The sequence below is a fragment of the Trachemys scripta genome, chromosome 3 (genome assembly GCF_013100865.1).
Source record: "Trachemys scripta elegans isolate TJP31775 chromosome 3, CAS_Tse_1.0, whole genome shotgun sequence".
Taxonomy (NCBI): Eukaryota; Metazoa; Chordata; order Testudines; family Emydidae; genus Trachemys; species Trachemys scripta.
This window is the reverse complement of record NC_048300.1, coordinates 123,323,374-123,349,910: the sequence shown is the minus strand read 5'-3', so window position 1 is coordinate 123,349,910 and position 26,537 is coordinate 123,323,374. Positions and strand designations below refer to the sequence as shown.

Sequence of the window (26,537 nt, the reverse complement as noted above, 5' to 3'; positions counted from 1 at the left end):
ACTTTGACCAAGTTTTTTATGCCACGAAATACCTGACTATTCCACTTTCCTGCTTTTGTTGTTGTAAATTTAAGTTCTTAGGAGTCTAGACAGCAGAGTATTAGGAATGCTGAAAATGTGATATATTCATTTAACAGGGCTAACCTTAAGCATAAGCAAAGCAAGCAACCGTTGCTTCTCGGGGTCCTGCATCCCATACATGTTGTGTAACTCATGGCCTGGTTCTATCTCCTTCTTCAGAAGCTGGCCCAGAAAGAAACCAATATACTGCCAGCATACCTTCTCTCTCTCTCTCTCTCTCTCTCAACAGGACAAGGGATGGAGTTAACTTATGGTCCAATTTTCCCCACCTAACTTCAAACAGCTGGAGGGGGGTGGGGGATCTTATAAATCATAAGGCCTGCTTTACTAACTTTAAATCCTGAGTTGGCATCAGCTGAAAATTTCAAGACCATCCATTGTAACTAGCCTAATGTTAATCATATATGGTGGCTCAGAAAACAGATTTGTTCATTAAACATACTATATGCCTACTTAAGAAAGAATTATTGTTTTGCTATAGTTATGAAGCATTTGGAATGATTTCCATTACAGTGGTGTTCTTCAGAAGGGGAAGTGTCTATTAGCCTTCTCCTGATATCACTCAGGGTATGTCTACACTACGAGAGTAGTTTGATTTTACTTAAAGCGAATTTGTGGAACCGATATTACAAAGTCGAACGTGTGTATCCACACTAAGGACAGTAATTCGACTTTGTGAGTCCACACTAACGGGGCAAGCGTCGACATTGGAAGCGGTGCACTGTGGTCAGCTATCCCACAGTTCCCGCAGTCCCCGCTGCCCATTGGAATTCTGGGTCGAGCCCCCAATGCCTGCTGGGGCAAAAAATGTGTCGAGGGTGGTTTTGGGTAACTGTCGTCATTCAACCGTCACTCCCGCCCTCCCTCCCTGAAAGTGCCAGCGGGCAATCAGTTCGCGCACTTTTCTGGTGAGTGACAGCGTGGACACCACAGCACTGCGAGCATGGAGCCTGCTGCGATCGTCGCTGCAGTTATGGCCGTTGTCAACACCTCGCACCTTATCATCCACCTTTTTCAGAGGCAGATGGTGAGAAATCGGGCGAGGAGGCTACGGCAGTGTGGTGAGGACGTTAAGTCTGAGAGGGGCACAGACCTCTCACAAAGCACGGGACCCCACGCCGTGGACATCATGGTGGCAACAAGTCATGTTGATGCTGTGGAACAGCGATTCTGGGCCCGGAAAACAAGCACGGACTGGTGGGACCGCATAGTGCTGCAGGTCTGGGATGAATAACAGTGGCTGCAAAACTTTCGGATGCGTAAGGGAACTTTCCTGGAACTTTGTGAGTGCTGTTCCCTGCCCTGAAGCGCAAGGATGCGAGCAGCCCTGACTGTCCAGAAGCGAGTGGCCATAGCCCTCTGGAAGCTTGCAACGCCAGACAGCTACCAGTCAGTCGCGAATCACTTTGGAGTGGGCAAATCTACCATGGGGGTTGCTGTGATGCAAGTAGCCAACGCAATCGTTGAGCTACTGCTCTCAAAGGTAGTGACCCTGGGAAACGTGCAGGTGATCATAGATGGCTTCGCCGCGATGGGATTCCCAAACTGCAGTGGTGCTATAGGTGGAACTCACATCCCTATCCTGGGACTGGCCCACCAGGCCAGCCAGTACATTAACCGAAAGGGCTACTTTTCAATGGTGCTGCAAGCACTGGTGGACCATAGGGGATGTTTTACCAACATCAATGTCGGATGGCCGGGCAAGGTTCATGATGCTCGCGTTTTCAGGAACTCTGGTCTGTTTAGACGGCTGCAGGAAGGTATTTACTTCCCGGATCACAAAATAACTGTTGGGTATGTGGAAATGCCTATAGTCATCCTTGGGGACCCAGCCTACCCGCTAATGCCCTGGCTCATGAAGCCCTATACAGGCGCCCTGGACACTGAAAAAGAACTCTTCAACTACCAGCTGAACAAGTGCAGAATGGTGGTGGAGTGTGCTTTTGGACATCTGAAGAGGAGATGGAGAAGCTTACTGACTCGCTCTGATCTCAGCGAAACCAATATTCCCATTGTTGTTGCAGCTTGCTTTGTGCTCCACAATCTCTGTGAGAGCAAGGGGGAGACCTTTATGGCGGGGTGGGAGGTTGAGGCAAATCGCCTGGCTGCTGATTACGCCCAGCCAGACAGCCGGGTGATTAGAAGAGCCCAGCGGGACACGCTGTGCATCCGGGAAGCTTTGAAAGCTAGGTTCCAGAGTGAGCAGGGTAACCTGTGACTATTAAGTTTGTTTAAACAGAAGCTGAACCTGCCCCCGTTTATTTACCTGGTTAATGTTGACTATCCTCTCCAGTTACCAACCCTCTTCCCCCCCTTCCAACACAACTTTAAAAATAAAATAAATGAAACTTTGTTCATTAACACCGTTTTCTTTATTAAGGATTTTGTTGTAAAGTGTTGAAACTGGGATGCAGACTGTGGTGGGGAGCGGGTGTAGTGATGGAAAGGATGCTTCTAAACTTGAGGAATGACAGGCTCCTGCTCCTAGAGTGGTCCGCAGTGGTGGACTAGTTGTTTTAACGGAGCCTGCCACCCTTCCTTTTCGGGACTCTGTGTGTGGGGGCTATGTGAATTTGTGGCAGTGGAGGGCAGTTACAGATTCCCTGCTGCATGGCTCTGTCATCCAGGCTAAGGACCGCTGCATCAGATCTGTAACCGCCCTCCCCAGCCACAAACTCACATAGCCCCCCCAAACAGAACATGGAAAACCACCTCCCAGACTGACCAGGGTGCCTAGTGACTGCAATGTATATGTGATCTTCCACTGTACCTGTCCCCGTGTCTGTACCCTGGTAAAAGTGACTGTCCTCTCCAATTACCAACCCCCTTCCTCCCCCCACCTTCAAACACACTCTCCTGTAAAAGAACATGACGGAAACAGTAATTAACAGAAACGTATTTTTTATTAACAACTACACAGTTAGGGGATGAAGCTGGGACGGAGGCTTGGGTGAGCTGCTTTTGGAGTGAAGAAAAGGACATCAAATCTTTGGGAATGAGAGCCTTCTGTTACTTGAGCAGTCTGCAGGGGTGGAGTGACTGTTTTCACGGCCCCTGCCGCCCCTCCTTCTTGGGACTTTGGGTGAGGGGGGGATGGGACTTTGTGGCGGGGAAGGGCGGTTAGAGAGAGAATGCAGCGGGGCTCTGTCCTCCTGCCTCCTGTCCTACCTGCAGAACATCTACAAGGCGCCGGAGCATGTCCGTTTGCTCCCTCATTAGTCCAAGCAGCGTTTGAGTTGCCTGCTGGTCTTCCTGCCGCCACCTGTCCTCCCGTTCGCTGTGTGATCGCTGGTATTGCGACATGTTCTCCCTCCACTGGGTCTGCTGTGCCGCCTCGGCTTGGGAGCAGCCCATAAATTCTGAGAACATCTCGTCCCGTGTCCTTCTCTTTCATCGCCTGATCTGCGCCAGCCTCTGGGAGGGGGATGCCGGGGTAGCTCGGGAGACACTCGCAGCTGTGGGATGGGAAAAAGGGAGTGAATCCTCAGAAAGATACAGTTTTGCGAACAATGAATATAGTCTTTCTCTGTGAACAAGACCATGCACAGCACCTATCACATGCGCACTCAGTACAAGGTCGAATTTTCGGCCTTCCCATTGAGTGCCTGGGGTCTTGCTGTACAGATCACACAAGCAGGGCCGAACAACGGAATTCGGCTAGCAGGCGGACATGGTAAGCCGTAGACTTTTGGCTGCTTAAAGCTTAATTTATAGTAGTGCTCTCCTTTCACGTTCCAAGCAATGCTCCTACCGTTGGTCAGTTCCTACTGCCGGCAATCCGGCCAGCATGAACTCTGCCCCTGTCCCACCCTCCTTGCAGCTGTCCCCGGGAAAGATCCCTCCATGCTGCCCCTGTCACGCCTCCACTGCGTGGCTGTAAACGGACGGTTACAGTTATGTAAAGGAACAGGCAATCAGTCCCAATACTAACATTCCCCTAATTCAAAGCAGGTCACCATGAGTGATATCACTCTGATGAGGATTTCGGAGACAGAGAAAGACCGCATGCTGCGTGAATGCCAGCAAGCACCAGGGCCATATGCCGCCATGCTTTGCGAGGCAATGATCCCGGAGTACTTGCTGCTAGCCTGCCGCGGAAAAATTTCCTACCATGGAGGACGCAATAAGGCCACTCTCCCCAGGAACCTGATGCAAAGGCTTTCACAATACCTCCAGGAGACCTTCGTGGAGATGTCCCAGGAGGATTTCTGCTCTATCCCCGGACATATTGACAGAATTTTCCAGTAGCTGCACTGGCAAGGACTAAAAACTAAAGTGCCTAGGCCAAACTAATCATGAATAACCCATTGTTAAGATACCATTCCTATTCTGTTCAAAATAAATGTTTAAAACACTTACCTACTGATGTTTCCCCTGATTCACGGTCTGGGTTACCGCCTTGGGAAGGTTGGTAGGGGATCTCCTTGAGGGTGATGAAGAGATCCTGGCTGTCGGAGAAGTCAGCGTTGAAAGTGCTGTCGACTGTCTTGTCCTCCTCATCTCCTTCCTCATCTTCCCCGTCGGCGAACATCTCTGAGGAAGCAGACGTCGACAGTACCCCATCGTCCGAGTCCACGGATAGTGGTGGGATAGTGGTGGCAGCCGCACCTAGAATGGAATGCAGTGCCTTGTAGAAATGGCATGTCTGGGGCTGGGATCCGGAGCGTCGGTTTGACTCTTTGGTCTTCTGGTACCCTTGTCTCAGCTCCTTAATTTTCACGCGGCACTGCGTTGCATCCCGGCTGTATCCTCTCTCTGTCATGGCTTTGGAGAGCTTCTCGTAGATCTTCGCATTCCGTTTTTTCGATCGCAGCTCCGAAAGCATGGACTCATCGCCCCACACAGCGATCAGATCCAAGACTTCCCGATAAGTCCATGCTGGGGCGCTCTTTCTATTCTGCGATTGCATGGTCACCTCTGCTGGAGAGCTCTGCATCGTTGCCAGTGCTGCTGAGCTCGCCACGATGTCCAAACAGGAAATGAGATTCAAACTGGCCAGACAGGAAAAGGAATTCAAATTTTCCCGGGGCTTTTCCTGTGTGGCTGGTCAGAGCATCAGAGCTCGGACTGCTGTCCAGAGCGTCAACAGAGTGGTGCACTGTGGGATAGCTCCCGGAGCTATTAGCGTCGAATTCCATCCACACCTACCCTAATTCGACATGGCCATGTCGAATTTAGCGCTACTCCCCTCATCGGGGAGGAGTACAGAAATCGATTTAAAGAGACCTCTATGTCGAAATAAATAGCTTCGTTGTGTGGACAGGTGCAGGGTTAATTCGAGTTAACGCTGCTAAATTCGACATAACCCCCTAATGTAGACCAGGCCTCAGTTAAGAATTTTAAAACCCCCAAATTAGACACTGGATATGGGTCAATTAATGAAAATACCAAGGAAACCAGAAAAGATAACAGACTTTGGCCAAGAAAAGTAAAGCTACCGTTTTCTGTAATAGTGATGGAAGATACCCACAATATGTTTATGCATTCCATCATAAGGGAGAGTGTTTTTTTTATCCCTTGGTGGGGGTGGGTGTGGAAGAGAATGATTACTAATGAAAATTCTTGTTGTTGCATAATTTGACAGGAGGAAGGATTTTCAGTCCTCATGAATAATAGCCCGGGAAGTCTAAATCAGTTGTGCAGTCTTGTTATTGTTGGATACTTGTTTGGATGTCATGTAATGTAAAGGAGTTAGTTAGAGAGGATGTACTTGAAAAGGGAAGATTGAAGTCTAAAACAGTAGTTGTTGATCCTTTCATTCAGAAAGTTCTGTTGGAGTTGCACTTCTCAGGCTCAGCCTTGCCCTTGGTCATAAACAGTAGGTGTTCATATATATTTCTTTTTAAAATTCATTAGTGGTGTATGTATGTGTAAGTGTAATAGCTGATTATATAGCATTATGAATCTGAGAATAGGAGTAAGATCTTAAGCTTCGTTCACTTCAGTAGTATGAAGCAGTTCTTGCCATCAGATGTATCTGTCAAAGCAGGTTTCTGCAAAGTTAGTTGACAGAAGCAACTGATTATATGGAATTTTATCCTCTAATGGTGCTGTAAAAGAGAGTGCACTCTATCCATACAACTGCATCCTAGTGGAATAGTAGCTAGTAGTGGTACAGAAAAAGTGATTGCCATGAAACAAAATACCATGGCTTCATATTAGTTGAGTTGAAATTTAGAATATAACTCTGGTTATTTTACACAATAGTAGGAACAGTACCAGGTTCTTTAAAACATTTCTTTTTTTTTATTTCCCATTTCTTATGATTCCCCATCCCTAAGTTACTCACAATTTAGGACATATTGCAGTAGTTCAGAACAATGATGGTAACTTATACTCTTTAGCCCTTGTGCTGCAAACACATATACATGTGCTTCACTTGATACATGTAAATAGTCCAGTTGAAGCTTAAACTTAAGCATGTGCATAAATTTTGCAGGATTGGAACCTTAGCGTATGTACTTTACCATCCTTGCTGGTGAATAGTAATAATAAAAAATAACTATCTCCTATACAGGGCTTTTCATCAGTAAATCTCAAAACGCTTTACAAAGGTGGTGTCATTATCCCTGTAATCTCTTGTTTAAATCCACTCTTACAGTTTTATTTTTTTGCATAGGTTCATCAAAGTGTGTTTTTCTATAAAGCTAATAGTTGTGTGCACATGTGCATATGTATATATCGTCTCAATATTTAAAAATCACTTTACCTACATGTAGTGAAATATGTGAAAGATAAAAACAAAAAAGCATCTTCAACTCTGGCAATCTCATATTGCCATACACACGCATTATTTAATAAAATATTAAACCACAGATTACAGTTCACTAAATATTCTATACAAAATATTTAATCTACATCTACACAATTAATTCTCCACAATTTATACAAGATAGCAATGTAATTTCTTCTCTATCTATATATCGCAGGTGCTTTTATTTGAGTTTTTAAAAAATAAAATAGCCATCTGTCTTGAATGGTTTAGACACAACAAATCCTGCATCTTGGCAGGGGGTTACACTAGATGACCTTTGCGGTCCCTTCTAACCAGCTGATTCTATGATTCTAACAAGAATTACGTAGAACAGATAGATTTTGTACTACAAGATCCTGAATACACTGTCAATTTATATATATACACATTTTTGCTCTTAAAAAGTTATCAAGTGGCTTTGAGAGAGAATGTTGATTGGATTAATGTAGTAATTGGAGATAGGATTGGTCTACAACAGTGGTTCTCAAACTAGGGCCGCCGCTTGTTCAGGGAAAGCCCCTGGTGGGCCGGGCCAGTTTGTTTAGTTGCCGCTTCCGCAGGTTTGGCCGATCGCGGCTCCAGTGGCCGCGGTTCGCCACTCCAGGCCAATGGGGGCAGCAGGAAGTGGCGGCCAGTACGTCCCACAGCCCGTGCCGCTTCCCGCAGGCCCCATTGGCCTGGAACAGTGAACCGCGGCCAGTGGGAGCCACGATCAGCCGAACCTGCGGAAGCAGCAACTAAACAAACCAGCCCGGCCCTCCAGGGGCTTTCCCTGAACAAGTGGCCAGGGCTGGCTCCAGGCACAAGCTTAACAAGCAGGTGCTTGGGGCAGCCAAGGGAGAGGGGCGGCACCTACGGCAATTCGGGGGCGGCAGGTCCCTCACTCCCTCTAGGAGCGAAGGACCTGCCGCTGAACTGCCGCCGCTGATCACAGCTTTTTTTTTTTTTTTTCCAATTGCCACTGCCGATCGCGATCGCGGCTTTTTTTTTTTTTTTTTCTTGGGGCGGCAGAAATGCTGGAGCTGGCCCTGCAAGTGGTGTTCCTAGTTTGAGAACCCTGGTCCACAAGACATAAGTAGCTGATGCATTTCAATATTTAAACAACTTGATGCTATGTAATTTAAGAAACACTGTAGCATTCAAAAAATTTCATAGATAACATATAATGCAGCATATCCATTCATGATGGGTTGGGGTTTTTTGTGCTTAATTGTGTAGTTGAGGTTTTCATTAATCATTCTCCAGTTCATTTAAAATGTCACAGTGACTAGATATCTGTAATCCGTACCTGGAAACATATTCTAATGTTGGTGTTTTAACATGTAACAGCATGGTCTGCCAAACAATAGATTATCTTCCTCATAAACAATGTACTAATCTAATAATTTCCGTCTTGCATTGTTATAAAAGTTACATTTTAAAACTCATTTTTTACCCTACAGGCATATGTATGCTATACAATAACTTGCCCATATGAAACTCTTTTGATAATAAGTGCAACATACAACACTTTCATGAACATGGTCAAAGTTAAAAGTTGCAATGCTTTGTTTTTTAAATTGTGAGTGTTTACTGAAGTTACTCTTAAATTTTGAAAGAGAACCTAAACTCAGCAGTTCCTTATTTTTAATGGTTGTGTTGTTATTAATGGAGTCCAGGAACCTTAACAACACGTTAATGCCGCTATTTGTTTGGCTTTCCCTCTGTTTTGGAAAAAAAATGATTTTGTTAATTTTGCTTGAAATGTGCATAATATTTTTTTAAAATTTTAACACTTTATTGTGAGGTGTTTTAGTGTGAGTGGCTGATGTAAAACTGTCAGTATGTGTATGGTGCTGCTATACTGGTAAAAGAGACAAGATCTGAAACCAGTTGTGTGTAGATCAGTAATGGGAGAGTTTGTGAAACCAGCTGTATATATATAGTCCATGCATTCCATGTGCAGCCAGCTACAATTGTATAGTCTTGGTATTTTAATAAGGAGAGAGTTGATATAAAACCAGCTCTGTGGACATAGCCCATATGTTATGGTAAAGGGAGAGTGAACCTGAAACCTGCTGCACATGTGTAGACTAGATATTACAGTAAGGGGAGAGTTGATCTGAAACCTGGTGCACATGTATATTTTGGGCATCGTGGTAATATAGGATAGCTGATATAAACCCAGCATTTAAATACTTCCTTTATTGTGTATGAAGTCTCTTGCAGTTCATCCTACTTGATATTGTAGACATTAAGATGTATAAGTATAGATAGTTGAGTGGTTTAAGTTTTAACAATTCTAAAGTAGAATAAATGTTAAAATCTAGAGAAAATTTTCAAAAAAGTAACTTTTAAATGCTTCTAGATTTTGGCTTGTTCAATGGAATGTATTTAAGAAGAATATACAGTAGGGATATAATACCGACCCCCTGACCAGGATGATGATAGTGATTGTGAAATACTCAGGGAGATTAGAGAGGCTATAAAAATAAAAAATTCAATAATAATAAAAATTCCACTATTCCCATATTGACTATGTACATGTCACCTCAGGATGGGATGCAGAGATAAAGTTTCCTGACACCTTAAATGACTGCTTCTTGGAGCAGCTAGTCTAGAACCCACTAGAGAAGAGGCAATTCTTGATTTAGTCCTTAGTGGAGCACAGAATCTCGTTCAAGCGGTGAATATAGCTGGACCGCTTGGTAGTAGTGACCATAATATAATTAAATTTAACATCACAGCAGCCCAACACTGTAGCATTTAATTTAATTTCAGAAAAGGCGACCACACAAAAATGAGGAAGTTAGTTAAACAGAAATTAAAAGGTACAGCGCCAAAAGTGAAATCCCTGCAAGCTGCATGGAAACTTTTTAAAGACACCATAATAGAGGCTCAACTTAAATGTATACCCCAAATTAAAAAACATAGTAAGAGAACAAAAAAAGTGCCACCATGGCTAAACAACAAAGTAAAAGAAGCAGTGAGAGACAAAAAGGCATCCTTTAAAAAGTGGAAGTTAAATCCTAGTGAGGAAACTAGAACGGAGCATAAACCCTGGCAAATGAAGTTTAAAAATATAATTAGGAAGGCCAAAAAAGAATATAAAGAACAACTTGCCAAAGACTCAAAAAGTAATAGAAAAAATTTTTAAGCACATCAGAAGCAGGAAACCTACTAAACAACCAGTGGGGCCACTGGAAGATCAAGATGCTAAAGGAGCACTCAAGGACGATAAGGCCGTTACAGAGAAACTAAATGAATTTTTGCATGGGTCTTCACAGCTGAGGATGTGAGGGAGATTCCTGAACCTGAACCATTCTTTTTAGCTGACAAATCTGAGGAACTGTCCCAGATTGAGGTGACATTAGAGGAGTATTGAAACAAATTGGTAAACTAAATAGTAATAAGTCACCAGGACCAGATGATATTCACCTAAGAGTTCTGAAGGAACTCAAATGTGAAATTGCAGAACTATTAACTAGTTTGTAACCTATCATTTAAATCAGCTTCTGTACCAAATTACTGGAGGATAGTTAATGTGACGCCAATTTTTAAAAAGGGTTCCAGAAGTGATCCCAGCAATTACAGGCCAATAAGCCTGATTTCAGTAACACGCAAACTGGTTGAAATTATGATGAAGAAAAAAATTGTCAGACACATAGATGAACAAAATTTGTTGGGGAAGAGTCAACATGGTTATTGTAAAGGGAAATCTTGCCTCACCAATCTACTAGAATTCTTTGAGGGGTCAACAGGCATGGGGGATCCAGTGGATACAGTAACTCCTCACTTAAAGTCATCCCAGTTAACGTTGTTTGTTGTTACGTTGCTGATCAATTAGGGAACATGCTCATTTAAAGTTGTGCAATGCTCCCTTCTAACATCATTTGGCAGCTGCCTGCTTTGTTCACTGCTTGCAGGAAGAGCAGCCCGTTGCAGCTAGCTGGTGGGGGCTTGTAACCAGGGTGGGCTTGTAACTCATCTCAAAAAAGATATATTGAAATTGGAAAAGTTTCAGAAAAGGGCAACAAAAATGATTAGGGGTATGGAATGGCTTCTGTATGAGGAACGATTAATAAGACTGAGACTTTTCAGCTTGGAAAAGAGACAACTAAGGGGGGATATGATAGAGGTCTATAAAATCATGACTGGTGTGGAGAAAGTAAATAAGGAAGTGTTATTTACTCCTTCTCATAACACAAGAACTAGGAATCACCAAATTAATTTAATAGGTTTAAAACGAACAAAAGGGAGTATTTTTTCACACAACGCACCGTCAACCTGTGGAACTCCTTGCCAGAGGATGTTGTGAAGGCCAAGACTATAACAGGGTTTAAAAAATAACAAGATAAGTTCATGGAGGGTTCAAAAGGAAGCTAGATAGATTCATGGAAGATAGGTCCATCAATGGCGATTAGCCAGGATGGGCGGGGATGGTGTCCCTAGCCTCTGTTTGCCAGAAGCTGCGAATGGGCAACAGGTGATGGATCACTTGATGATTACCTGTTCTGTTCAATCCCTCTTGGGCACCTGGCATTGGCCATCATCAGAAGCCAGGATACTGGGCTGGATGGACCTTTGATCTGACCCAATATGGCCATTCTTATGTTCTTAATACTTGCGCAAAATTTAATCTGGATCCCTTCAATAAGTAGCTAAAGCAGGGATAAGTCCCCAGTTTGACTAGTTTTCTGCATGGTCTTACTATGACTAAATCTTGCCATGCCCTCCCCCTCACCATCAACATAGGGTCTGTTGATCAGACCAGTAGGACTGAGGCCTGAATGAGTGGGGATGCAGGAATTTGCCACTTATTCTCGGGTCCTGCACCTCCCATTAGCCAGGCTTTGGGGACTGAGTGTGCTGATTGGCCCTTATCCTCTCCTCCAACCTCCCCAGCATATTTAAACTCTGCCTGGGCTTTTGAAGAGCCTCTAATCCCATTTAGTTGCCCCTGTCCTCCTTTTAGTTGTTTTGTTTTTCAGGATTTGGCTGGCCTGTTTTAGGATCAGGAAGTAGGTTTTCCCATTGGCTCAGACTGTCCGAGATCTGGTGGAGTTTTTCGCCTATCTCACAGTGTTGTGGAGGCATGATTGGGTTGAATGGAATAGATCTTGAATGTTTAATATTAGGAATGGTAAAACTGTTTAGCTTGTCGCAACTTGTGGTTGGTGTCCAATGTGGATAAAAGCTAAAAAAAACTAACTCCCATAAGCAAATGAGTCTAAGGATTTCACTGGTGGACCTACAGGAGAAGGGAAGACCTGAAGTCTTCATGGATTTGAGGTCCCTCCTTGGTAACACCCCACCCCCACTCCCACCCCCACCCTGGTGGATGGAGGGTGAGAGGATTGAGAAGTGATCTGAGTCTTAGGGCTAGGCCAAGCAGGGGCTATCCCAAGTTATTGGTTGCATGATGGGAGCCCTGTAACCATGCACTGGACTAGTTAAATGTCTGATACATGAGAACAGAGGAGGGACGTGTAGCACCTCTCCCCAGTGTTAATTTAATAAAGTTGCAGCCTGCTGCTTAAATCCATCCCTGTGTCTGTCGTTCATTTGCCTGCGTATCCTGATCAATCTGGCCTTTCCCGTCTATCTGCTCAGTCTAAAGTCTTGTTCTCATGAGTCCTCATTTCATGTTGCGATGCTACCACCTCCTCCTTTCTGATCTTGACTAAGGCAACCTCATTCTCCTCAAATGTAGTCAAATGTGTCTGTTAAAATAAACTTCCTGGCTTGTCACTCTGACCACATCATCTCAGCTGCTATCTGATTTAGTAACTTCTCATGATTTTGACTCTTGGCTTTACTACCCATCAATCAGCTGCTCAAACACCTCCATGCTTTCTCTCATGGTGACCCTTGTACATGGGGAAAACTCCCTAATAAAATCCATACAACTACTACTACATTCTCCTCCTTCAAGTCCAAGCTTAAGACTATCCTCTGCTGTGGAGCCTGCAAAACCTTACCTGCTGACAATGGCTAGGCAGACAATGAACTACAATTGCCCCTCTGTTCTTCTTTCTTTTCCCTGGTGCTTTACTCCCTACTGCACCCCCAAATAAATAAAAGTAGCAATACATGTAACTAACGATGCTTGGCCAGTTCTTCAAACTCATTTGTTTGTATATTCTGTACCCATCCTCTACTCTTTATCTGTTTGTATCTTTAGAGGATACATCATCCATGACAGAATTTTCTCTTCTGTTTGTATAGTACCCAGTACAATTGAGCCCCAATCCCAAATAGGGACTTCGGGTACAAGCATAATATAAATATTTATTACTAATAATATACCTGTTTTGGTTTCATATATGTTACTGCAACTTAGGGGAATTGTACTTGGGAGACTGCCAGGTTAATACATTAACTTTATTTGACCTTCTTGTGAGCTTCTTACAAATCTTTGTCTCTCTATTTACCAGGCTCTTGTACTATATATTAGTATCATGACAACATTTAAAAACCGTCTTGTACCAAACATGAATGCAATAGCAAATAAATAATACAACTGTTTAAAGGAAGGAATATTTATTTTACAAGATTTCTTTAACAAGAAAACATTTCACAAATGAGAAGCAAGAGGAAGACTAAGGACAGGATAGGCCCATTACTCAATGAGGCAAGGAAAGACAATAACAGAAAACGCAGCTGTGGCCAAAGTGTTAAGACTTTTTTGTTTGTTTTCACCAAAAATGTTAGCAGTGATTGGAGGATTAATATAGTGAACATAAATATAAAGGGGGTAGGATCTGAAGCTAAAATAAAGAAAGAACAAGTTAAGAATTACTGAGCCCTCATCTACACTGGGAGGGGGGAATCGATCTAAGTTATACAATGTCAGCTATGTGAATAATGTCGCTGAAGTCGACGTACTTAGATCGACTTACCGTGGTGTCTTCACCATGGTGAGTCGACTGCTGCCACTCCCCCATCGACTCTGCTTGCGCCTCTCAGGGCGCTGGAGTACAGGAGTTGACAGGAGAGCACTTGGTGGTCAATTTATTGCGTCTAGACTAGATGCGATAAATCGATCCCCGCTGGATCGATCGCTACCCACCGATCCGGCGGGTAGTGAAGACATACCCTTAGACAAGTTAGATGTCTTTAAGTTGGCAGGGCCTGATGAAATACATCCTAGAATACTTAAGGAACTGGTTGAAAAGATCTTTGAGCCATTAGTGATTATTGCTGAGAACTTGTGGAGGACAGGATTGATCCCAGATGACTGGAAAAGGGCAAATATAGTACCTATTTATGAAAGGGAGAATAAGGATAACACAGGGAATTATAGATCAGTCCTCTTAACTTTGGCATCCGGAAAGATAATGGAGCAATTAATCAATCAGTTTGTAAGCACCTAGAAGAAAATAATATGATAAGTAACAGTCAAGATCGATTTGTCAAGAACAAATCATGTCAAACCAACCTAATATCGTTCTTTGACAGGATAATAAGCCTTGGGGATAGGAGGGAAGAAGTAGATGTGATATATCTCGACTTAGTAAGGTTTTTGATACTATCTGACATGACAGAATCAAACTGGGGAAATATAGCCTTGACAAGCCTAATATAAGGAGAGTTCACAACTGGTTGGAAAAGTGTACTCAGAGAGTAGTTATCAGTGGTTCACAGTCAAGCTTGAAGGGCATATCAAATGGGGTCCCAGAGGAATCTGTCCTGGGTCCATTTCTATTCAGTGTCTTCATAAATGATTTGGATAATGGCATCGAGAGTACATTTATAAAGTTTGCAGACAATACCAAGCTGGAAGGGGTTGCCAGGGCTTTGGAGGACATGATTAGAATTCAAAATTCTGGACAAACTGGAGAAATGGTCTGAAATAAATAGGATGAAATTCAATAAGGACAAATACAAAGTACTCCACTTAGGAAGGAATAATCAATTGCATGAATACAAAATGGGAAATGACTGCATCGGAAGGAGTACTGCAGAAAAAGATTTGGGGGTTATAGTGGATCAGAAACTAAATATGAGTCAAAAATGTAATGCTGTTGCAAAAAAAGCGAACATCATTCTGGGATGTATTTGCAGGAGTGTTGTAAGCAAGACATGGGAAGTAATTCTTCCATTCTACTCAGCACTTATAAGGTCTTAACTGGAGTACTATGTCCAGTTCTGGGCACACCACTTCAGGAAAGATGTGGACAACCTGGAGAAAGTCCAGAGGAGAGCAACAAAAAATATTAAAAGTTTAGAAAATATGACCTATGAGGAAAGATTTGGGCAGGGGGAGGGGAATTGGATTGTTTTGTATGGAGAAGAGCCGACTGAGGGGTACATAATGTCTGCAAGTACATAAAAGGCTGTTATAAAGAGGAGGGTGACAAATTGTTCTCCTTAACCACTGAGGACAGGATAAGCTGTAATGGGCTTAAATTACAGCAAGGGACATTAAGGTTAGACATTAGGAAAAATTTCCTAACTGTAAGGGTAGTTAAGCACTGGAACAGATTGCCTAGAGAGGTTGTTGAATCTCCATCATAGAACAGGTTAGACAAACACCGGTCAGACAAGCTCTAGACTATAATTAGTCCTTCCTCACTGCAGGGGACTGGACTTGATGACTTACCAAGGTCCCTTCCAGTCCTACATTTCCGTGATGACTTATACAGCCATTGTGCATCTAATAACTTTTAACAGTAGCATTAGAGCTATTCAAAGTGTAAAATCCACCCCATTGGCAGTTCTAAATTTTATGGCCTCTTCTTTAGTGCTGTCTACCCCCACTTGAGCTTTGAGGCTTTGCATTTTTTCCTTCCCGAATCAGAAGCTTTTTCTCCCACTTATATGGTAATGAGTACATGATAACTCTATTTTTAACTTACTAATTGCATTTTCAGACTGTAATTGTATTTGTCCTTTGTATACATAAATACATAAACCAGTTCAAAATAAATTGTAAGGCTGATTAATTTTATGCATTTGAATTGAATGAGGTAAGAAGTCACAGTCCTTATATACCTTCATTGTACAGAGAAATTGCTGAAAACCCTAGGTAGTAGCACAAGGCCTGAGTAGGCTAACTCTAGGTTTGACCCTAACTTTTTATTTAGGGACAAAGATAAAAGAAGTATAGCACAAGCACATGGAGCTTAAAACTTTCAGATTTCATTTTAAAAATGTAAACCAATAGTTAGGATTGTGGCTTTAACAATTAAGGACTAACAATCTGAGGACTCCAGTTAAAGTTCTTTTGCTGCTGATTAGGATTTCTTGGTGGTGATTAGTGAGTATGAGAATGCAATCACATTTGTAGGGTTTAATCAGTCCGAAGATGGAGAAGTTAGTTATCCAAAGAGAGAGAAATTAAAACCTATAGTTCATATTAGTCTTTTTTTAAATCTTAATAAAAGGTTAAGTTTAAAAGGCTGAGAAGTCTGTGACAATGCATCAAAGAACATGTAGAGTTTGTAAAATTTTACTATCATTTTTTCCAGTTCTCAAATTTATAAATAAAGATTTACAGGCATCTATAAGGAGGAGAAAAGGAAATTTTTCTAGATCTGCCACAATACATTTATATACATTCTATAATGTTCACTATTTGTACTTGTGAACAGTACACATCTTTTCATTTTCATAGAACCACATACCTGTAGCCCTTCCATAATTTTTACCTTTTTTATATATGTCAATCTTCGTCTTTTATAAATCTCAAATGTTGAAAACCCTCAATTCTGAATTTATACAATATTTATAGTGCATATTTTCAGTCTTTTTATAATACATACCAGTTACATTTCCTTAAAGCATTTCCCCCTAACAGCTCTTTGCAAACATTAACTGTCACCTCACAACACTCCTGTGAGGTAGGTAAATTAATATTATTCCTAATTTACAAATATGGAAACAAAATTTGGGATTTGTTAAACTTCTCCAACAGTGGTCGTGTCTACATTAGAGAAACCTGGAATGAAAATCTCTTTAGTTTCCTTTCCATATCTTGAGGGAGGGGGGGAAATAGCTCTCTCCTCCCATCCCCCCACCCTCGGGATTCCACCACCATTGGAATTTGTTTTGCTTTGAGGTAAGCTAACCACCTTGTGGTCCCCCCTATACCATCTCCACCAGTACAGTGCTAGTATGGATGGGAAGCACTGGTATAATAGCCCAGTGGTGTGAACAGTCTTACTGCTACCAACACACAGTGCATCAGTCACTGCTTTAAGTGTTCTGTCTCGTCTGTATTCTGCACTCTACTGCACAGGGGCAAGTTTGTGCAAAAATACAGAACACACCAGAGCTCATTTGTGTGCTACTTTTGCCAGCATCAGTTTCTTCCATATTTACTATCCAATGATCCACTCCTTTATTATTATTATTTATTTGTATTATTAACTTGTTTGGTGGTAGCACCTAGATGCCCCACTGCTAGGTGGGTATTATACACACACACATAAGGAAAAAATGGTTTCTGCCCTAAAGATCTTACAATCTAACAGCAATCCTGTTTCAGAGAAAGCTTTCCTATGAGCATGTTGCCAGCTAGATTATAAACTCTTTTGTCCAGGGGCCATCTTTTTGTTATTTGTATACAATGCCTAGCAAAATGGGCCTTGGGGCCTCTTTGAGCTACCTCAGTTTTAAAAAGAAAAGGATAAGTCAGTGGCAGACATGCAGACACTGGGGACCACAGACAAAGATAAGGAGATTTTGTTGCAGCTGAACTCTTTTGGGAACACGATCATCTACGACCAGCTGTTGAAGCACCTTGCTGAGTATAGCATCACTCTGGCAAGCAGTGGCAGTGCGAGACTGACTTTAAGGTCCAATTCAATTAATTTTGGGACAATAATAAGCATGCTTGGGCCAGGGATACAAAGAGCACTATGGAACAGGACTATGATTGAATATTCTAGTTACTCTGCTTTGAAGATGAAAAAAACAGGACTGTTAGAAAGGCAGAGCAGATTTAAGCAGGACAACAAAGAACTTATGATGAACTATATCTGCCATGACAGGGAAACAAGGTGTGAGCACCAGCCATTCCAAAGAGAAATATTTAATAAGTACCAAAAGGCTTCTAAAGAGGAAGACATTGTGTCTGTTCCAGTAACTGATCCCTAGACCTGTGCTTGTACCAATTGCTCAGTATAATACAATGCTCCATATCGGACTGCTCCTATGCTCCAATCCCCCTAAATCCATTCTGTGGTTCTCCACCCCTGCACACGAGCAGAGCAAAGAAAATAGAAACCCACAAGATGTATATTTCATGTCCCTGAAATGTACATATTCTGTTGCCCTTCTGGCTAAAGTTACCCTGGTTCGATATTGCAGCTGGTCTGCATGTTTGTGTTTCTAATACAGAAATTTTTCAGAATAGATTTTTGTGTGATCCTATACCAATCATTTTATATTCAATATCAATACTGCAATTCACTTCTCCAACTTTTTCACTTCTAAAAAAGATTTCTAACCTATGAACAAAAGGAGACGAGGCAGACATACAGCAAAAGAGTGAACCAACCACAAATAGAGCACAACAAAGGTAATATTTATATTCACAGTTCTCAACTCCATAAACTCCTTCACTATACAGATTAAATCATTGGGATGATTAAAGCAAACTCATGCCTTCTTCACAATGGTAAACTCCCCATCAGCCAAACAAGCTATGAATTATAGTAGCAACAAATGCTAACATACTTCTGCCAACCTCAGTAGTGTTGCCCCTTTTTGACCCGTGCAGTATTCAAATTTTGGGGCCCTGTGGGTGCTCCAGATGCAAATAGAAATTGGTGATAGGTATTTTTATAATGCAGGGTTTTTTTTATTTACAAAGAATGTACAAAGTCCTGTGTCTCTGCATGCAGAAGGAATCTAATAGCAGGAAGCAGCTTCTTTTGCTCAAGAGCAGTCTTTTCAGCCTGCACCCCAGACACAAAAAACGCTTCCAAAGTCAGCCATCGTGTTTTTAGCTGCTCCTTCAGGCTGTCTTTTAGTTTTCTGGGTGTTCTCTCCCCACTTCTGCCACCCACCCGCACACATCTGATCATAATACCCAGCCAAACCTAATGCTAGTTTCTGGGCAGACTCTGTTAGGCTTTGTTTTAGATGTGGGCCCTTATCTGCCTTCAATGGGGAATTCATTCACACATCGGTTTGAAGGAGGTTTAAAGGCAACCCGTAAGGTTTCACCCTGCTCATAACAGTAGTCTCCATAGTTGGTCCCCATTCCCCACCAGCAAAGTGAAAGTATGCAGAGCATCTTCCCTAGCAAATAGAACCATTGGTAGTTGAACTAGTGAGATACACCATTGTAAGTACCTACAGTGCTGTGTGACCAAACTAGCTGTGGTGTTTTCAGGTGCACTTTGCCCCTTAGCCATACTGCAACTATTCTGTACCATTGAAGTTGCGCTACCCTCTGGGTACCTATCCCACAACTCCCTGAAGTAGTGGAGGATTTTGAAAAGCCTCCTAAAAGCCCAAAGTGATTGTGGGAAATGAGGTCAAACTTCCATAATCTCCTGCAAAATTCTAAGAAACCCACACTATTTCCAGAGAAAAGAAACCAGTGAAAAGCATTATCAGAGACCCAAAGCTGATCTAGATGACCTCAGAGCACTGATAACTCTTGCCAAAATTTGTTTCTCTGGCTGACAAAGAAAATTACATTTTGGTTGATCCATTTCTGTTGAACTAGAAAGCTCTAGTGAGTGAAATGCTGAGTAGGGCTTCCTGACAAAGAAAAGCAGAATACACCCGCCTTGCTGTTAAATTCTGAGGCTCTGCTACTTTGCCTTGCCTACTAGTAGATACAGATGATGCTAAGGGGAAGTTCAAACATCCCTCACTTGCTTGTTCATGCTGCAGTCTGTCTCCGAAGCGTATTTTTTCCAATTACAATGTTACTCTGTTTTTTATTTTTGTGGCCATTTAATCTGTTAGGTTTGTTGCTGTTTTGGTTTTGGGGGGTGGGGTTGTTTTTTGTTTTCCTTCCCAGGCATTTTTAATAATTCTCTTTCCTAGGGTTTTGTGCTTTTAAGGTGGCCTTTTTACTTTTTTCCTTTACTCTAATGCCTTCTAAAAGGAGGAAGAAGGCTAAATCAAAATATACAGCTGATCCTTTTAAATCTACAGAATCTTCAGCAATGTCCAAGGAAAATTTTAAGTGATATCAAGACTCCCTATCATCACAGTCCCCTCCTGTGAACTTTTTTTTTAAATCAGTAACTCCTAGCAGCACAAAAAGAGACCGTGTTCCTAGATTAATAGTGAAGGCAGTTCTAAGGTTTCCTATTCTTTCTGCAATCTAGTCATTATAGACTAGATTTGACACTTGTGAATTGTATTAGTTATCTGCTTAAAGTAAAGTAATTTTGATCAATGGTCTGACCTAGTTGAACAGTCATAGACAAACTTTGATGAAAAGATTCTCAAAAACAAAGTATGAAATCTTTAACAAGAGTGTTAAAGATAATCTATTAATACAGAGGAAAGATGAGATCCACAACAATTTCATGGAGTTTGGTACTGTATGGATTCATGGAATTCAGGGTAATCTTAATAGTGTTCAGCTGCCTGAAAACAAATTCTGCTTTAGTGTTTGTTATCTTGTTGATTCAGGTTTATCTATCCAGACCTTTCCCTTAAAGACCTTTCTTCTCTTGAGGCTCCTGTTGTTGCTGTTGCTGGTTGTACAGTGTCCAAATGTGTTTTAGGCACTTAACAAAAAAACTCAAAAAACCCAATCCCCTCATCCCCAGAGACCTGGTCCCTGCCAAAGGATGAAATGCTGGCCTCACTGAAGTGAATGGGGTGGGAGTGGGGGGTTGCTATTGAATTCTATGGGGCCAGGATTTCACCCAAAGAGGATGCAACCTGTTACTGTTGGTTCTGTGCTTTCTGCTTGAATAGTTATTATGACAATAGATTCAGTGAGCGATCATGAATACATTATGGTTCAAGTATGGAAATGGAAAGGTTATAATAGTTTATTAAAAAATAAAAATATATGTTCCTTGTTATGAGTTACATAAGTTGGGCATGAAGAAAATAATTGGTCTAGGGAGAGCATTTTAATCTTTGTGTTCTGTGCTTCAGTCCTTTTCCCAACAAAACTTAAATTAGTTACAGAGAGTCCTGTGGCACCTTATGGACTAACAGACGTATTGGAGCATGAGCTTTCGTGAATATGCATTCAAAGAAGTGGGTATTCACCCACGAAAGCTCATGCTCCATCTAACGTCTGTTAGTATATAAGGTGCCACAGGACTCTTTGCTGCTTTTACAGATCCAGACTAACACGGCCCCCCCTCTGATACTTAAATTAGTTGATGATTTTAAAAATTGTATTTCTTTTACAGTCAAGTTAAAGAATTTTTATAATCTTGGTTGCACTAAAAAAAATATAAAGATTGCTATAAATTAGAAGTAGTTGTAGGGTACTTCTTTGTTTCCAGAGTATGATTGCCTATGTTGTGTTTGTATGGTTTTAGTATTTTAGGTTTATTTTTATAATCTGCATTACCTAATGCCAGAACTGAGGAAAGTAATCATGCTATCTTTTGTTTCTGTAGAAATACTGCAGCACAATGCAACTTGATTCTGGAATAGATTATAGGAAACGAGTTCTTCCTGCAGCAGGGAAACTTTACTACCTGTAAGTTGATCTATTGTGGGATTTTTGCCCCTCTCCCGTTTTTTTTTTCTTAATAGCCAATAACTTCTCACTCAGTAGGAGAGGGAAAATGTATAATACAATTAGCAGAGTGTGACTTTTTTTTTCTTTCTTTGCCTTCTGATCCATTTTGTACTGCGGACTGCCTTCCATTATGCCATAATGTTAACTTCATTAAACTACATTTTCAATATCCTCACTAGCTTCATTTACAATGTGCAACTGAATCAAAACTAATTAGATTTTTGGGGAGGTGTGGTGTTTGGAGAACTGAAGTGACAGATGGTTAGAAAGTAATGAATATCCTCTTGTAGGAGAGTGTACAATTCACTTATAATAGAAGAACATCCGTATTGTATTAAAGTAATTAAGTATTTATAGAAATCTTCTGACAAGGATTCATTTAATGTTGGGTGTTCCTATTTGTGGGTATAAAAAAAAAGTCTTATTTTGACAGATGATCTGTTTGTATTTACCATGATGAATTTACTTTAGCATTTACTCTGTATTTGAACATGATAAAAATATTTAAATGATACACAATACAGCCATAAGTACAAGTGGATGCATCTGCCTGATAGAAACATCTTCTCTTTGAGTTAAAATGTTGGAACACCTTTGCATCACAGACTTTTGTCTTTGCCAACTTGCTTTTAAGGCAAGTCTATCATTAGGTCAATGGCAACCAGAGTGATACAGACAAATTTATTTTAAATGAGATTTATAGCTGTAATATCTGCTTGCCTGTGGTGTAATTACAATGTAGCAGCAAAGTATGTTTCCAGTAACAAAGGTTTATGAGAACCTTCAGGGGCTTCAGCCTGGGAGACAGACCTCTTGAAATTAAATATCCCTGTACCAAATAATAAAATTAAAGAGTTACAGTTATTCCTCTAGACATAGAAAGAACTAGTTAGTAAAATTACAACAGTGAAATTACTCTTGAGTATGCATTTTATTAAAAAACATTGTAGTGGAAGAGAATTTAAATACTAGAAAGTTTTTCCTTTTTTCTAAATACATGCAATTGGACTGCTTTTCTTTATTACTGGAGTTATTAAATCAAAATTGTTACTTATTTAAGCCTCAATCCTTCAAAGATTTAGGCACCTTTTAACTTTATCCCTATGAGTAGTCCCACTGACTTCATGGTGCGTGTGTAAATCTTTGCAGGATCTGGGCCTTATACTTAATGAACAAATGTTTGGTGAATCCGTAACAGTGCTGTACTGTACCCTATGGGAGCCCAGAAGTCTAAATCCAGCTTTTATTCAAAGGCTGTGACTGTGGATCTGGCATACTTAGCCTGTGTGGAAAGGAGTATGGAAGGAAGTGGCCAGATACCACCTGGAGAAAGTGAAATCATACTCCATGCAACTGTCCAGTCCCAGTTCTTTTACTCAGGGCTTTTCTATATTCACTTAGAAATACAGACTGTAAACAGTCATAATCACCCAGCAGAATTCCGTTCAAACCCTTGTCCCCAGGTCTTCACAGCCTCTCTCCAGCCCCTCCCCATCTGATCCTTGCTTCCTGCACCTATTTCCCTCTCAAGACTTTTGTCCAAGAGGCACGTGGGGCCCTGACCCTGGATCTATCTTGTTTGCTTCCGCACCTAAGAGGCAGAAAGGTTTATGTGGTTTGCTGTAAGCCAAATGATTAAGAGCAAGCATGTGACCTGCAATTACAGCTCCCAGTTTAAAGGATCATAACTGGGACATACACATCTGCCCCAAAGCTTAGTGCCCCATACCTAGTGCTTCACGATACTATTTGCAAAACTTATGACCAATGAAGTGATAGTGATGGAGACTGAAGGTAGTCCCATCCAGCTTTTTGTCACTAAAACGATGCTGGTTGCTTCCTAAGCATACAAGATAGTGCAGTGGTTTTAAAACTGAGTTGTGACCCGGTACTGGGTCGTGGAACGTAAGGCACTGGGTCGCGGTGGCTCTGGTCAGCACCATCGACCAGGCCGTTAAAAGTTCCGTCGACGGTGCTACCCGGCTCAGGCAGGCTAGTCCCTACCTGTTCCGACACCGCGCTGCGCCCTGGAAGCAGCCAGCAGCAGGTCCGGCTCCTAGGCGGGAGGGCTACTGGGCTCCGCGTGCTGCCCCCGCCCTGAGCACTGGCTTCACACTCCCATTGGCCGGGAAATGGCCAATAGGAGCTGGGTGGGGCAGTGCCTGCAGGCAAGAGCCGCACGGAGCTGCTTGCGCACCTCTGTCTAGGAGCTGGACCTGCTGCTGGCCGGTTCTTCGGCACAGCACAGTCCACGGTGCCAGGATAGGCAGGAAGCCTACCTCTGCACCCCGGCTGCTCCACTGACTGGTAGCCGCCCGAGGTAAGCCTGTGCCCTAACCCCGTGTCCCAATCCTCTGCCCCAGCCCTGTGCCCCCCCAAACCCAGGGCCCCCTCCTGCCCCTCAAACCCCCCTGCCCCCGCCCAGATCCTGCACCCCCAGCCCAGAGCCCTGACTCCCTCCCGCACCCCAAACCCCTGCCCCAGCTCAGAGCCCCTCTCACACCCTGAACACCTCATTCCTGGCCCCACTCTGCAGCCCTCACCCCTGCACTCCAACCCTCTGCCCTGGCGCTGAGCCCCTCCTACACCCCAAGCCCCTCATCCCCAGCTCCATTGGGTCGCAGGCATCAACAATTTTCTTCAACTGGGTTGCCAGAAAAAAAGTTTGAAAACCACTGAGATAGTGTAATGTGAAGCAAAGAAAAAATAGTCGAATCCTTGTAACTCCAACAGAGGGATGGATACATTTTGCCTCCCTTTCCCACCATCTCCATAGGAATACACATTTCTTTTACATGCATGAGGATCTTCAGTCTGTGTAGAGCCAGCATTGACATTTTTTGTCAGATCTCTGAAATATTTTGCTACCAACTCTCCCATGTCCCTCCTTCTGCTCACCACCCGTCCCCCCTCAATTGACTGATTCTTGTCCACCATGCTCGCACCCTGCTGTCTATTAATAAGTATGATTAGCATAACTTTAATTTTGTTAAATAAACTGGGTATGTGTGTGTCCTGAAAAATGGAAATGTCTCTGTGCTTAGAATGGAGGTCAGATTTTTGGGGGAGAACGGAGGGAAATGTATTAGTAATCTTTCAAGCTCTTCGTACAAAATAAGTACCACTCATTTGAAATACCAGAATAAGACACCAACCTCAGTAGTAGTATCATCCTACTGAATACTAGAAGCTTCCTTTTTTTTTTTAATGAAGATTAAGATTCCCTTTTACATTTTTGGGGGAGTGGTTGTGTCTCCTAATTATTGATGGGGAGTGGCTGTTCTTCTAATGCTACAGACGTTTGGAGTTGAGGTACCTTCTTTTGCAAGAAGAGGGATACTATAAAGAAAGATCAGGTTTACCATTCTGTAATTTACAAAACTTACAGAGCTGCAATTCCTTTTCAAGGCTTCGTATAGAAAAATGTGACTTTTAAGTGCTACCTGAAAAAGTTTTAAAAGTTAAATAGTGACTAGCATGCCACTGAAAGCTTCATACATCTCATAGATGATGAATTGGTTTATTAATTTTATATCAACCATAGAAACAATTTAGTATTAAAATATTTACTACAATTTAGGGCTGTTGATTAATCGCAGTTAACTCACACAATTAACTCAAAAAAAGTAATCGCGATTAAAAAAATGAATGACGATTAATCACAATTTTAATCGCACGGTTAAACAATAGAATACCAATTGAAATTTATTAAATATTTTGGATATTTTTCTACATTTTCATATATATTGTATTCTTTGTTGTAATTGAAATCAAAGTGTATATTATTTTTTATTACAAATATTTGTACTGTAAAAATTATAAACTAAAGAAATAGTATTTTTCAGCTCACCTCATACAAATACTGTAGTGCAATCTCTTTATCATGAAAGTGCAACTTACAAATGTAGATTTCTTTTTGTTACATAACTGCACTCAAAAACAAAACAATGTAAAACTTCAGAGCCTACAAGTCCACTCAGTCCTACTTCTTGATCAGCCAATCGCTAAGACAAACAAGTTTGTTTACATTTACAGGAGATAACGCTGCCCTCTTCTTATTTACAATGTCACCAGAAAGTGAGAACAAGCATTTGCATGGCACTTTTGTAGCTGGCATTGGAAGGTATTTACATGCCAGATATGCTAAACATTTGTATGCCCCTTCATGCTTCAGCCACCATTCCAGAGGACATGCTTCCATGCTGATGAAGCTCATTAAAAAAAATGCATTAATTAAATTTATGATTGAACTCCTTGGGGGAGAATTGTATGTCCCCTACTCTGTTTTACCCGCTTTCTGACATATATTTCATGTTATAGCAGTCTTGGATGATGACCCAGCACATGTTGTTCATTTTAAGAACACTGTCACTGATCTGACAAAATGCAAAAAAGGTACCAATGTGAGATTTCTATAGCTAGCTACAGCACTCTATCCAAGGTTTAAGAATCTGAAGTGCCTTCCAAAATTTGAGAGGGACGAGGTGTGGAGCATGCTTTCAGAAGTCTTAAAAAAGCAATACTCCAATGCGGAAACTACAGAACCCGAACCACCAAAAAAGAAAATCAACCTTCTGCTGGTGGCGTCTGACTCAGATAATGAAAATGAACATATGTGGGTCTGCACTGCTTTGGATTGTTATCGAGCAGAACCCATCATCAGCATGGACGCATGTCCTCTGGAATGGTGGTTGAAGCATCAAGGAACATATGAATCTTTAGCGCATCTGGCATGTAAATATCTTGGGACGCTGGCTACAACAGTACCATGAGAACACTTGTTCTCACTTTCAGGTGACATTGTAAACCAGAAGCAGGCAGCATTATCTCCTGCAAATGTAAACAAATTTGTTTGTCTATGTGATTGGCTGAACAAGAAATAGAACTGAGTGGACTTGCAGGCTCTAAAATTTTACATTGTTTAATATTTGAATGCAGGGTTTTTTTTAAACATAATTCTACATTTTTAAGTTCAACTTTCATGATACAGAGATTGCACTACAGTACTTGTATTAGATGAATTGAAAAATACTATTT

General features: G+C 41.8%; 1 protein-coding gene across 2 annotated transcripts in view; it reads left to right on the top strand.

Annotated features, from left to right (window-relative positions):
- The window catches only part of AFG1L (AFG1 like ATPase), a 141,523-nt gene that overhangs the window by 76,370 nt on the left and 38,616 nt on the right, over window positions 1–26,537 (top strand). For both annotated transcript variants that reach the window (XR_004645173.1, XM_034765920.1), the window contains exon 8: window positions 21,376–21,458. Coding sequence is in view for 1 of the 2 variants with exons in the window: in XM_034765920.1 (XP_034621811.1) it covers window positions 21,376–21,458 (83 nt within the window). In the remaining variant the exon portion in view is untranslated. The remainder of the gene's footprint in view (window positions 1–21,375; window positions 21,459–26,537) is intronic.